This window comes from Octodon degus, unplaced genomic scaffold (assembly GCF_000260255.1).
Source record: "Octodon degus isolate 3935 unplaced genomic scaffold, OctDeg1.0 scaffold00222, whole genome shotgun sequence".
In the NCBI taxonomy this organism is placed as follows: domain Eukaryota; kingdom Metazoa; phylum Chordata; class Mammalia; order Rodentia; family Octodontidae; genus Octodon; species Octodon degus.
In genome coordinates, this window is record NW_004524798.1 from 2,305,724 (window position 1) to 2,318,683 (window position 12,960).

General features: G+C 38.2%; 1 protein-coding gene across 1 annotated transcript in view; it reads right to left on the minus strand.

Annotated features, from left to right (window-relative positions):
• Window positions 1–1,759, minus strand: part of Ankfn1 (ankyrin repeat and fibronectin type III domain containing 1) — a 273,730-nt gene extending 271,971 nt beyond the window's left edge. Inside the window, exons 1-2 of the mRNA XM_023705526.1 lie at window positions 1,688–1,759; window positions 1,312–1,352 (exon numbers count right to left, since the gene is read on the minus strand). Coding sequence (XP_023561294.1) covers window positions 1,312–1,352; window positions 1,688–1,759 — 113 coding nt within the window. The remainder of the gene's footprint in view (window positions 1–1,311; window positions 1,353–1,687) is intronic.
• Window positions 1,760–12,960: the final 11,201 nt, after the last annotated feature.

Sequence of the window (12,960 nt, forward strand, 5' to 3'; positions counted from 1 at the left end):
ATTGTAGAGAGCAAACAAAAATCTTTATCCTGGGAAATCAGTAAAAACTAAATTTTTCTTGCAGTTTAGTAAAATGCATGACTTTCTCGGGGATTGAATGATTAAAAGATAATTTATTAGAATAGTATAATTCAAGGGAGAACTTCGGATTGTGATGGGTTAGAGGATGTCTAGTTAAGGAATTCAGTGGCTGCTCGATTTTTTTTTTTTTTTTTTTTTTTTTTAAGCTGGCTCAGGCTGCCTTAAGGGTGGGTCTGGTAAGACAGGTGGAGCTGGGGATCGAACTGCCGTCCCTTGCTCCTGACTGATTTTGCCCAAGCAGGTGCTTTAGATAACCGAGCTAACCCGCTAGCCCCTAGTGGCAGCTTGATACATTATTTATTGGCAGTCCTTTATGCATCAGGAGTTGAGAGTTGACATCTGTTATTTACCTGGCTCAACCTTCTACCTGATGGCTATTGGTCTACTTATCGGTAGTGACAAGCAACTAATCACCTTTTGAGTAGCTGTGTCTTCATCCTAACCCGAAGTCTATCACCTAACATTATAAAATTATTCCAGAGATAGATGGAACTTTAATAAACATATACATATTTATAGGTATAAATATGTGTGTATATATTTACATTTGCATAAGTAGGATAAATCACTCTGAACTTCATTTTATTAAAAACAAAAGTAAAATCTCCATTGACAGCCTAATTTCAAAGGCAGAAATCCAAAATACTCCGAACTCCCAATTTAGACCTGCTGTGATTTTATTTGGTTTTAATGTAGAGAGCATATTTGTGATTTGTGTGTAGACTCTGGGAGCCTAAGAGTAAGGAAACGTAATACACAGGAGATTAGTTTTAGAAGGAACACTAGTTTACAGAGTAGCTATAATGCAGCAGACACATGAAGGAATTATTAAGGGAGCTACAGTACTGTTAAATAAAAAACAGCCTGTGACTACACAGTGAGGACCAAATGGGCAAGGAGTCATAAACTAGCTTTTGGGAGATGCTGGATATTCAGGTGTTTGATGTCACGTGATCATCATGTCTAAAAGAATTCTTTCCTCCTCAATTGTATCTAAGTTTTAGATGTAATGTTACAGTCACGATTAGTTTCAATCTGCTTCCCCCAAACTCTAAAATGCTCCAGGATGTTATACAAATCAGCATTGTGAAACATTGGCTTCTCACTGACTGGATTTGTTGAATCAGACTTTAAAAATGCAGCAATGTGAGCTAGGAGCCTTAAAGATTAGGAGGTTTTAGGAATTTCAGCTGAGAAGGTGATGCCATTTCAAGGAGGTAGTGTACTTACATTTTGCTGCAAGCGAAATGCCTGTCTTTAAAGGGTAGCCTCTGGAAACAGAGAGAGAAAAAGAGAATGTTAAAAATGTTGTGCAGTGACCAAAATGAAAAAGGCATTGAATTGCTTTCCAAAGTACAGCCCCAGTCTAAAAAGCTAATGAGGTGCCTCAGATGAAGATTTACTTATTGGGAGAAACTTCTTGGAGGTATTGGGAACCATAGCTTAACAAAGAAAGCATTTGAGTCAGCTGTTACATCTCATTGTACCCTCAACTCCATGGCCTTGGATAGCCTAGAATTTCAGGACCACCAGATTTTTGTCTCCTTGGTCCAATCCTGAAAATAAGAGGAGGGGGCTTACTGCCTTATTCAGTGGCTCAACATACACCATTTTCTTGCTTCTGGTTCACAGTGATACTGTGCTGTACCTTGTTCTTGTGGGCCCAGTTCTGACACATCGTTCCAGTACATAAAAGTCCTCTGAGAAATTATAATTTTCTCAATTCATGCTTATTGGGATAAGTGGACACTTTTCTTTTCCAAAAAAGAAAAAGCTTTTGTGGGGGGTATTGAAAACGGAATGGAAATCAATGCCAAGTTTCTCTTTATTCAAGATGGCAATGAAAGACAGGAACAATTAGATTGTGCCTGCCTTGAAGGCATTTGCCAAGTGCACAGGCAAATTGTTCAGAGTGGCAGCCCACCAGACAGTTCCACTTATTTCCCAATCCAGGTCTTTTTTAAAATCTATTGCGGCTATATCCAAAGAGGTACTTTACAGGGTAGCAGGATTAATAGGAGATGACAAGGAAGTCCCCATGAGTGATCTAAGATTCTTGTGGTTTCAGGTCATCTTGAACATGCAGCACCCAACTCATATTGTTCTTAGACCTACGAAAGAGCCACACCACCCACACAGATCTGGATAAGTTTGAATGGTTCCTTCAGTGACCAGTGTTTTCCTGAGCCTTCATTTATTTTATTTTAAATCATAGTGTGACTTTGGGAAACTAATTCAATGCTCCAGAAATGATGGAAAGAATAATAGTGGTTATTTCCAAGAATTGTCATAAGGTTAAATAAAATAATAGTGATAAAATAGTTGCATACAGCAGTGTCCATAGTGTATGCTGCAGATTGTATCTGGAATGTTCTCCAGAGATCCACAGGTCAAAGGCCTCAGTGTGGTACAGTTGAGAGGATTTTTACAAGGTGCTCCACAAAGTTGTCTTAGTGGTAGGTTTCATGCAATCAGAAGGAGTCATGGAACACCAGTTCCTTCCTCTCTTTATCTTTTGCTTCTTGGCCGTGATAGGTGAGCATTGTTGTACTGCATGAGCCCAGCCATGATCTGTTGTGGTGGCCCATTGATCATGAACTGAAACCTTTAAAATTGTGAGTCCAAATACAAATTTTCTCTCTGTAAGTCAATTACCTCGGCTATCTGCTATAGTGCTAGAAAGCTGACTAGTGTAGAGACTTGGTAAGTGTTACCTGGTATTGTTTCTGTTGTTATCATTATTGTTGTTAGAGGGCCAATGAGAAAACCAAATTAAGAACACATAACGGCCATGTAAGAAGAGCTAGGCAGGTAGCTATGGTTAATCTTGCTTGGGTAGGAAATTATCTGCCCAGTAGTTAAAGCTGTACTGCTACCTCAGATTTCTCATTCATATTATATTTCTCCAGTCTTTATTCCACTAGCTGCTCTGTCAACATCCACAGTGGAAAAATCTTTCCTATTTTAGCAAGCCACCTAATGTCTCATTTACTCTCTACACTTATGGGGCCCATAGAAAAATTCTTATTGTTATTGGGTCCGTGAAGAATAAGAACAACCACTGTTCACACAGGTCAGTGCTTGGTACATTTTTACAAGAAATAATTTCTTGAATGGGTCCTATGGTGTGACTCAGGAAGATGTCACCTCTGATGCTAATGGGAAGTTGTGGACACTGCTCTGGTCACAGGCTGACATCTTCACCATGAGGATAAACAAAAATGTATGCTGAAAATTCTTTTGAAATTGTTCACTCATCAGCTGCTTTGAGGAACTATTGCTGAGAGGCAAATCTAGGATTCAGCCACCTACTGAGAAAAGTTTTTACTACTGCATCAGATGATGGGTTCTTTAGCCACAAAAAATATGAACAAAGAAAACAGTCTGTTGCCTCACAGCTGTAACAGACAAGAACTTTTCATTTGGGAACAGTTTCACAGCAATATCATTTATTACTTTGAAAACTATTCAGACTGCACTACTATGTATGTAACTAGCTACCTAATGCAATGGGAGAAAATATTTCTGGGGATGCAAAATAAATTCAGCAGTTACAGATACTGTGCTGGAGGGCCAGGAAGAAAGCTCAGTGGTATAAGTGCCTGCCTGGAAAGCACAAGGCCTTGAGTTCGATCCAGGGTTAAAAAAAAAAAAATTACTCCAGACAAGTACTGGGATTTTTCATTTTACAGACTTTAGAGATACAGTGAACCCTTCAGTTACAACCACCCTGACCTATGAACAACTTGAATTTTGACTAGAATTTTACTTTGTTATTTTTAAATTTTATGACTGGAATTTTAGTTTTAACTTAGGACCAAAGTCTTGAGTTAATGTTGGCCCTCATGATGAATATCTGGTGAAAGAGACAACTCGATGGTTTTAGGAGATCATATTAGAATATAATGCAAAATCACAGTGCTGATGGGTGAGAAGAAAGTACATTTTGGTGATATGATCCATGTATAGAGTTCAAGGAAGTCATGGGAGATGTTGGCATAATATCTAAGAAAATTTCACATTTAATGATAAAATGGCTAATGTGGTATGCTAAATGCACCAGGAACACCATAAATACTTGTATAGGTATTGATTAGTTTATTCCTCTTGATATCTCTTGGGAAGTCTGTTTATATCCAGAGAATGAATGAAGAAGGCAGGCAGGAGATGTGGCACACACCAAACAAAGAAATGTCTTCAGGGATGTGGTCTCTAAGCAGGAAGAACTAGGTCCTTTGAGGAATCCAGAGACCAATACCACCATTGGCATCATTTTGTACTTTTTTGCTGGAGTCTATTCTTCTATGACATAAAAGTGTAAAGAATCATAGGTGTAGATGTTTTTATCTCAGTCCTAGATAACTTTAATTAGGAAAGCCTTGCCTCTCTGCCTACCTCAGGAGACATACGAAATATCTCTTGGCTCTCTGCCCTGTGCCATGGTTGTCCCATAAAACTTGGTCCAGCAGGTTATCATCTTCAGATCCTGGTGCCTGGTTCTGTGGCAAGCCCTCTTGGATCTGACTTGTTCAAAGCTCTCAGATCCCTATTTGGGGTCCCTTCTTTGGAATCCACTCCCATATGATTCCCAATGAACTCTGGGTATCTGTCTTTTTCTCTCAAATCAAGATCATAGAGCCGCTAGTTTCCAGACCACTATGCTCAGTATGCAGATTCTTATTATCATTCATCAATCTCAATCTGTCACTCTGATTTCTGTGGCTGTTCCCAACTGGTTGTCATCTGTAAACTAAAATTGCATTCAATTATTAGAAAATAAGATCACTTGTCAATTTCTGAATATTCTGCAATGATTGAAGTAGCTGATTGAGTTGTTTGCTATTAGATATTGTTATGATTTGTAAGAAGATGCAACAATGTGTTTGTATAGTGAAATATATGGAATGAAATCTCCAAAACAGTGCTCCCTATTTATGATACCCAAAAGCTAATTCCTATACATCAAGATTATGAATTTTGGTAAGTGTCTACCACCTCCTTATCCTAAATATTGAATTAATTTTGTATTATGTTAATTTGACATAGTTGCTTAATGCTGCAGTACCAATTGCTGTTCTACTTATTCTCAAGAGTGTCAGGAATCAATTTTAAATTATCTTGGAAATTAAGCTTGGAGTAATAAAGATTTTATGTAAGGTAGTGTATGCCTCTCATCAGATAGTAATGATTATTTATGAATGGTGTGTCTCCTTTTCACAATGCTAAAATGTTCTTTAAAATCTGAAGCTGCTACAGGTGCAGGAGTCTGATGTTGAAAATTATGAGTACAGATGAGGTCAGGAGCTTAGTCCTAGCTCTTCCACTGACCTCCAGGGTGATGTCCAGGCAGTTATTTGACCAAAATCCCAAGTCTTCACTTGTAAAAGGAAAATAGGGGTAGTACTGCATGTGTACTGTGATTCTGTTTTTTGGAGGGTGTAACACAGACAAAGCACTACGCAGAGAATTGGCCCAGTGTAACTGCTTAGCACACAACAGTTATGGTTGACTTGATTCAAGTCCAAAAAGAGAATTTATTATACAAAGAATTTCATCTTCCATATGAATGAAAATATTTTGCACTCATCCCTTAAATGATCATGCGAAGGGCACATGGCATCTCCAGCCTCTCGTCTCTGACTTGGGGTCTGCTTTGACCTACTGTGGGCTCTACAGTATCTACAGATCTTTTACAGATCATAGCAGGATTATTCACAACTTTGCGCAGAGTAGTATTTAAGTTCCCACTCCTGGTTCGCAGTCATTGCTGATATTTGAAGAACTAAACATGCCCAGTTGCTTCTCTAATGATATTGGAATTTTGCTCTTTTTTCCCTCCCCTTCCCACCCCACCCTTTCTTTCCTTTCTCTTCCCTCTCCTTCTCCCTCTCTCTCCTTCCCTCCCCTCTCCTCCCTTCCCTTTTTTTCTGTACTGTTGCCTGTGCTTTTGCCTAGAGAGTTCCACTGCTTTACCTTATTAACTTATAAATGGCTTCTTGTGTTTTGGTTTATTTCTAGATTCTTCATAGTTAAATTGTTTTCCAATTTAAATAAACAGTTTTCACTACAGGATTTTGAGAAATAAAATGCTGAAGTAAAATAAAGAGCTCAGGGCCAGGGGCTGGGGAGATGGCTCAGTGACATAAGCACTTCCCTGGCAAGTGCAAGGGCCTGAGTTCAATCCCCAGTTCTCAAAAAAAAAAAAAGAGCTCAGAACCATCCGGATTTATTCTGAAGTATACAAAGAAGTGAGAAGCTCACTCACTATTCCAGCCTTATTCCCCAGAGGCAATAACTGTTAATAGTGTACCAGGGCATCATTCTTAATTGTTTTTATGCTTATGAAAGCACAAATACATACATGAACCTTTGTACATACACATGAATATCATTAAAATTTTTTCATCAAAACCAAGGTCATGCTATATAATTCTCTATAATATGCTTTTATTCTCTTAATGATATTTTTGTGGACATACATTCCAAATCAGTATATGCAGATTTCCTCATTCTTTGTAGTGGCTAAATAAAAACTCATTTATGGATGAGTCCTAATTTATTTAATCCATCCCATCTTGATGAGCAGTTGAGCTTTTCATCATTTTCTTTTTCTACTACAATGAGCTTTTAACAACCAGTGCATTTTGAGCATTTGCCTTTAGATTTGTGGTTCTTATACTACTGGGAAGTTCTTAGAATTGTGAGTGCTCACAATAGGTTATACACAGCTTTTTGTTAGAGAGACCAAATTATTCCTCAAGAAAGTTGAACCTATTTGTCTCTGTCAATAACAGGATATATCCTCCACATGTATTGTTTACTGGTATGCATAATTTTGTAAATCCTGAATTTTTCTTCCCTATGTGATTGTCTTCCATCTAAACTTCAAGATCCCTTATTCAGTCTTTAGCAGTGTTTTTGAATTCCAAGACTTCTTTCTTTTTCTCAGATTACTCTTCTATAATTATTTCCCTAGTTTCCTTAGGAATTCACATTGGCTTCTTTAGTTTTACCTTTTCTTCTTCTTACCCTCCTCCTCCTGCTTCTCTTCCTCCTTATTCCTTCTCCTTTTCATTCTTTCTCCTTTGTGGCTACATCACAGAGAGGTACCTGTTTTTCTTTGCTCCTTCAAACCAGAGTCACTTATGTATTTTCTCTTCCCACTGCTTATCTATGTATGTCCACATCTTTCTAATCAATGAAAGGGGCAAGAGATCCTTGGCACAAAGTCAGACAGGCTGTTGGAGGTTCCTAAGTAGTTATGGGTCTTCCGAGTGTGAGAGATAAGGAGAGGGAAGGAGTCTTTCCCTGATGAATGGACTGGTAGGCTATGAAATCCTCAACTGATTGGGTAGCATTTTTCTCATGATCCTCTGTGCAAATTCAGTGTTACAGTTCTCTTCAAGTCATATGTACAGGGAGCTATGTGCAGTCTTTCTCAGACATAAATACACAGTATACAGTGCTGCTGAGAACATCCTCTAGGCCAGCACTTCTTATGCTTGTATGTGTTCTCTGGTCATCCTAGATATTGTTAGGAAGCAGAGTTTGATTCAGGAATGGGATTGGGAATTTGTTACTGGTGTTTCTGATGCTGTTGATCCATGAACCACACTGAGTAGCAAGGTCATTGGGTCCATGAACTAGGGCACTTTGTTCCCTCTTTCCTAAGAAGCAGAAGCTTCCCAGGCTGCAGAGATTTCACCCTCCTCAGGCCCATAAACAATGATGTCTAGAAGCTGTGACATATCCGAGGACCTGTGAAACAGGATATCAGGGATTCCCCCTGAACTACAAGCATATGTGACCCAAACTTCTCCCATCTGCAGCTAAGTGTTTTAAAACTATTTTATCATTATTGCAGAGAGTTGGGAGAGAGGGTGTGCTGTCTTGGAATTTACACACATATTTTCAACATTTCAAATTATATTCAGATTTCTGGATTTCTGGAAGGATATATTCTACCACTTTGGTTGTTGTTGGTATAGATATACAGTTGCCATCATTGAATTTCTAAAATAAGCTGTCTGTGTTTATTGTATATCTCTTATAATTATCTTTAATGAATCAGGTTAGAACTTCTGGTGCCCTTTAATTTTCCTTATAAGTCCTCATAGCTTAAGTACCTCTTATCAATTTAATAGTACATATGGTTTAGAATTTCAGTGCATTTCATTTTTGTTACCATTGGATTAATATTCTCAAAATCAGAACAGAAAGCAGAAGTAACAAATCCAAAACCAACTCTCAAAGCAATAAAGAAATTTCCATGCCAATGCCAAGTGGACATGCCAGTGCAAACATAGACCCTCAGCTTTGTGATAAGAATACTTTTGCCTAAGCTACACAGTGTGCACATGTATTAGTATGTTACATTGTACCTCATAAAGAAGAAAAATTATTATTTCAATTAAATTTTTTAAACAAAAATTCACTTAAGCATGGAGCTCTCAGAAAATATATCAGCATTATAAATTGTGTTGTCTTGGATATGAAGATATTTTGACCAAACAAAATTTATTGCACAGTCTTTAAATAATGTGTTAATGGCCCATAGCAGTAAACTAGATGGTCATTTTTTCTCCAGGAATGTACTTATTTATCGAATATATGTCAGACAGTTAAAATGCGTTCTACGTGTTGGGTATGTGACACTGATGAAAATATAGTGACTATTTTATTACAAAGGCATTTCTGTCATTCAACTGGATAAGAGACCTGTTAGGAAACATCTTAAAATTATAGTGATATCTGATAAGTACCATGAGAGGGATATGGCTACTCTAAAGGAAGTTTCTCCTAAACAAGATCAAGGCGATTTCTTTTAAAGGAGGGTGATAATGAGTTTGGGGGGGGGAAAGAAAAATCTCTGAATTTGAGAAAGGTTAAATGACAAATAGTTAAGCAGCTGTTTCTTTTTCAATTTTTCAGAACTTTTAATTTTCCATGTTATAGTTTCCAAGGAAAGGAAATGTCCCAAATTTATGTGACCAAAGTATCATTCTTGCCAAGCATTTTTTCCATAATTTTATTAATAAACAAATAGCAATGAGACAGTTTCAAACCAAATTGGTAGGACAGTTTCAATAATTAACACATTGCACACATTCTTCCTAGTGGTTAATTGCTGTACAAGATGTGGACATGATATCCTATTTACAAACACCATTAGAACAAATCCCTCTATTTATTTTTTATTGTTGTTGATGAAACCCTGATTTCATTTAGGTTTATTTTTTCCCATAATTTTATTAAGAAACAAATAGAAATGAGACAGTTTCAAACCAAATTGGTAGGACAGTATCAATAATTAACACATTGCACACATTCTTCCTAGTGGTTAATTGATGTACAAGATGCAGACATGATATCCTATTTACAAACACCATTAGAACAAATCCCTCTATTCATTAAGAGAATGTAATTATATATCTATCCTAACCATTTTTAATACACAGATACAAAATGGACATTCATCTTATCCTCTTTTTTTGTTACATTCTGTTATTTGAATATTATAGGTATGTAAACTCAGCAAAATATTCTAAAAGAGTCCAGTAGCCTATAATAGTATTGGGTCTTCTGCTTCACTGGCAATGTCAGAAATTGTTGACCTGAGTCCCCTATAGCTCAACATAACAGCATGGCTTTACTTCTTATATTTTGTTTTTGTACTTTTCTGCTGGATGGCAAAGACCAAGGTAAAGCAGGGCCTATGCAACAAGAATTGTAGCTTTATGGTCTGATAAGGTCAGTGAAATCCTCTCAGGATTTATCTTGAGATCCTGTACCTCAGATTGTAGAACCTTTGTCAGTGTCAGCCATGTGGATGAGTTGCATATATTGTTGGCCATTGCTTGGCCAATGTGCTCTCTGTGAAAGCCTGAGAGCATGTTTTCTCTCCATGTGACTCTCCTTAGGCACACTCTACATCATCGATCACTTTCCTCTTTGGCCCCATAATCTCTTTGATCAGAAAATTTGGGACACTGCCGAGTTACATGATGTTACAGTACAAGTTCTCATATGTCCTGAGTCTTAATTGACCTTGGAAGGCTAGGGCCAAAGTGTTTTGTCAAGCATTTTGAGGGTTACATATGGAGAACGATGGCCCTGATGATTCAAGGAAGCTTTCTCCAAGCAGTGACATTTCACAATGAATTGGTGTGGGCAATAAGAGGAGGAGGGAAAGGGCACATCCCATAGAGAACAATATATGCAAACGTCCTGAGACAGGATGTGTGCCAAGGCAGCACAATAGCTAGACCAAGGAGTTCTACATGGAGGAGAGAGGAGGGGTGGGGTGGGCAAGGGCTCATCATCCCAGGCAGGCAAAGAGTTGGACATTAAATTGCAAGACATCTAAAGTTTTCTAAAGTAGGGGAGCATTGGAAATGGATTTTCACAACAGTGGAATGAAGAGGTCATCCCAGAGAAAGGAAGAGTAGTGTGAAGTAATCTAGAGGTCTGTGTTGAGGGAATGAACTAGAGAAAAAAAGGAAGTGGAGGAGGGAGGGTTAGGGAGAAGAGTCTGTGAGTCCAGGTGATTCATTGAATATGGGCAGGACATTGGTTGATGGTTGGGCTTGGGGAGGGTAATGTGGTCTCCCACAAAGATGGACAGTAGATGTGGAGGAGTAGATTGGATTGAACCTAATCACTGGTTAGTAGGTAGAATTGAGGAGAGAAGAGATATAGTTCTGTGCTAAAGCAGTAACAAAGCAGTTCTAACCATGTTGAATTGGAGAAGCATTGATACATAACTGTGCTGATACCCTAACTGTAATATTTCACTATATTATGATGTCTTCTGGCTTCATCTATGCTAGTGCAAATGCTAAATAAATATATATATATTTGTTTTTTGATGAGAGTACTGGGAGTTGAATCCAGTGCTCTCCTAGCCCTTTTAATTTTTTTTAACTTTGAGGTAAGGTTTTGTTAAGTTTCCCAGGCAAGACTTGAACTTACGAGCCTCCTGCCTCAACCTCTCAAATTATTGGAATTATCAGCATGCACCACTAAGCCTCGACAAATTTTAACATCCTTTAACTATTGAGTGGCACTTAGGTTTTTCTCATATGTTAGCTCTTGTGAACAGAACTGCAGTGAGCGTAGGACTGCAGAACTTATTCAGCATACTGATTTCAGTTCTTTTGGAGATATATCCAACAGTGGAATTGCTGGATATTAAATAATTGTATTAGTTTTTTAGGAACTTCCATACTATATGAATGAATATTTTGCAAATACAGTGTTGGCCTAAACCTTGAATAAGTAGTGTGGGAGTAAATTCTGCTGCAGAAGAAAGTGAGAGGGTTGGAATTCCTAAAGAAAGCTAGGGAGCATTTGTTGAACAGTGAAGAAATAGGAGTTCTTGATGACTGGGAGTGTGGAGGGTCTTTAATGGGAGGGTGGCTTAATATTCAATCTTATGTAATGTACTTTTCTGCAATATAAGATTTCCCATTGTTCTAAGGTACAGAAGCAGGGGCTAATGAGATAGCTCAGGGGATTAAAGCATCTGTGTTGGCAAGCTTAGGCAAACTCAGGGACCACAGTTCAATCCCTGGCACTGCATGCCATGCTAGTCCCACCCCCAGGGTGGGCTGAGCGGGTGATCTAGTCCGGGCATGGTGGCACATGCCTGTAATCCCAGCGCTGGGGAGACTGAAAACAGGAGGATCACTGTGAGTCTGAGCTGCGTAGTGAGACCCTGAAGCAACAAAAAAATTAAATACATAATAGCAAAAATAAATAAATAAATAAAATCTAGAAGTGGGTCCCTCACCTGGACATGGGTGAGAGAAGGTTTTCTCTCAGGCTATGGCAGAGATTTTAAATATGTAAACTTCTAAGGTTTGTCTTCATCATTATTATTTCTAGTCTTTCTTATGGTGCCTTTTTCTTCCTCATTTTTGCACATGGTATAATAAAAACTTCCCTGGAGAATAATTGCTTTGATTGGAATCACCAGCAAGCTTACCTGCCCTCTGGGATGTTGATTTTCTGGTCTAGGAGGCCAGAGAGACAGCTCACAGGCAGAATTATGCACATGGAGTGACCTCATTCATAGCATGGGGTCCTCTTGCATGTTCTTTCCCTTTAAACACAAGAAAACTGAGGCCTAGTGGGCCTGTGTACCATGTTTTAGGAACATGAGCAGTTTGGTTTCTAGTTACATGCTTTTCTAGCAGGACACAGTGTCTGTGCAAATCACCCTTCTGATGAGCCGACACTATAATTTTGAAAGGTTACACCAGTGTCTTCAAGGTAATAGCTCTGCTAGAACCAAAAAAAGCCAACTAAAAGCTATTTGACTAAAGGTTCACTCCATGGATGCCTTGAAGTCCTACTTATATCCCAGTTGTTCCTCTGTGATATGGTATTATTAAGATCTGGCTCAGAATATTTTCAACTTTCAAATGCTTCTTTTTCCATTTCTGTCTCTGTCAGCCGACAGTACAGATACACAGCAACCTTTCCTGTCTCACAGACTACTGTCCAAATCTTATAATAAAATAACGCATTTCTAAGGATTAACTATTCAAATATCAAAGTGATAGTTTTGGCAAGAAACTGAGTATCCTTCTAATCTGCAGTAGATAACATGAAAGCTGATCAATGGCCTGTGTTTGCACATCTGGCTATCAATTTTAATGAAGCATTTTCTTTGAAGTCACTTACACTTATAAAGTCCACATACATAAAATCCAAATACACACAGAGAGAGAGAAAGAGAGAGAGAGAGAGAGAGAGAGAGAGAGAGAGAGAGAGAGAGAGAGAGAGATTCTCACAGAAGCTGAGCTGACCGCAGTTGAGGTTTTTCTGAACTCTTTTTCTACAGGGGAGTAAATTGATTGGATTTTGTATTAATTG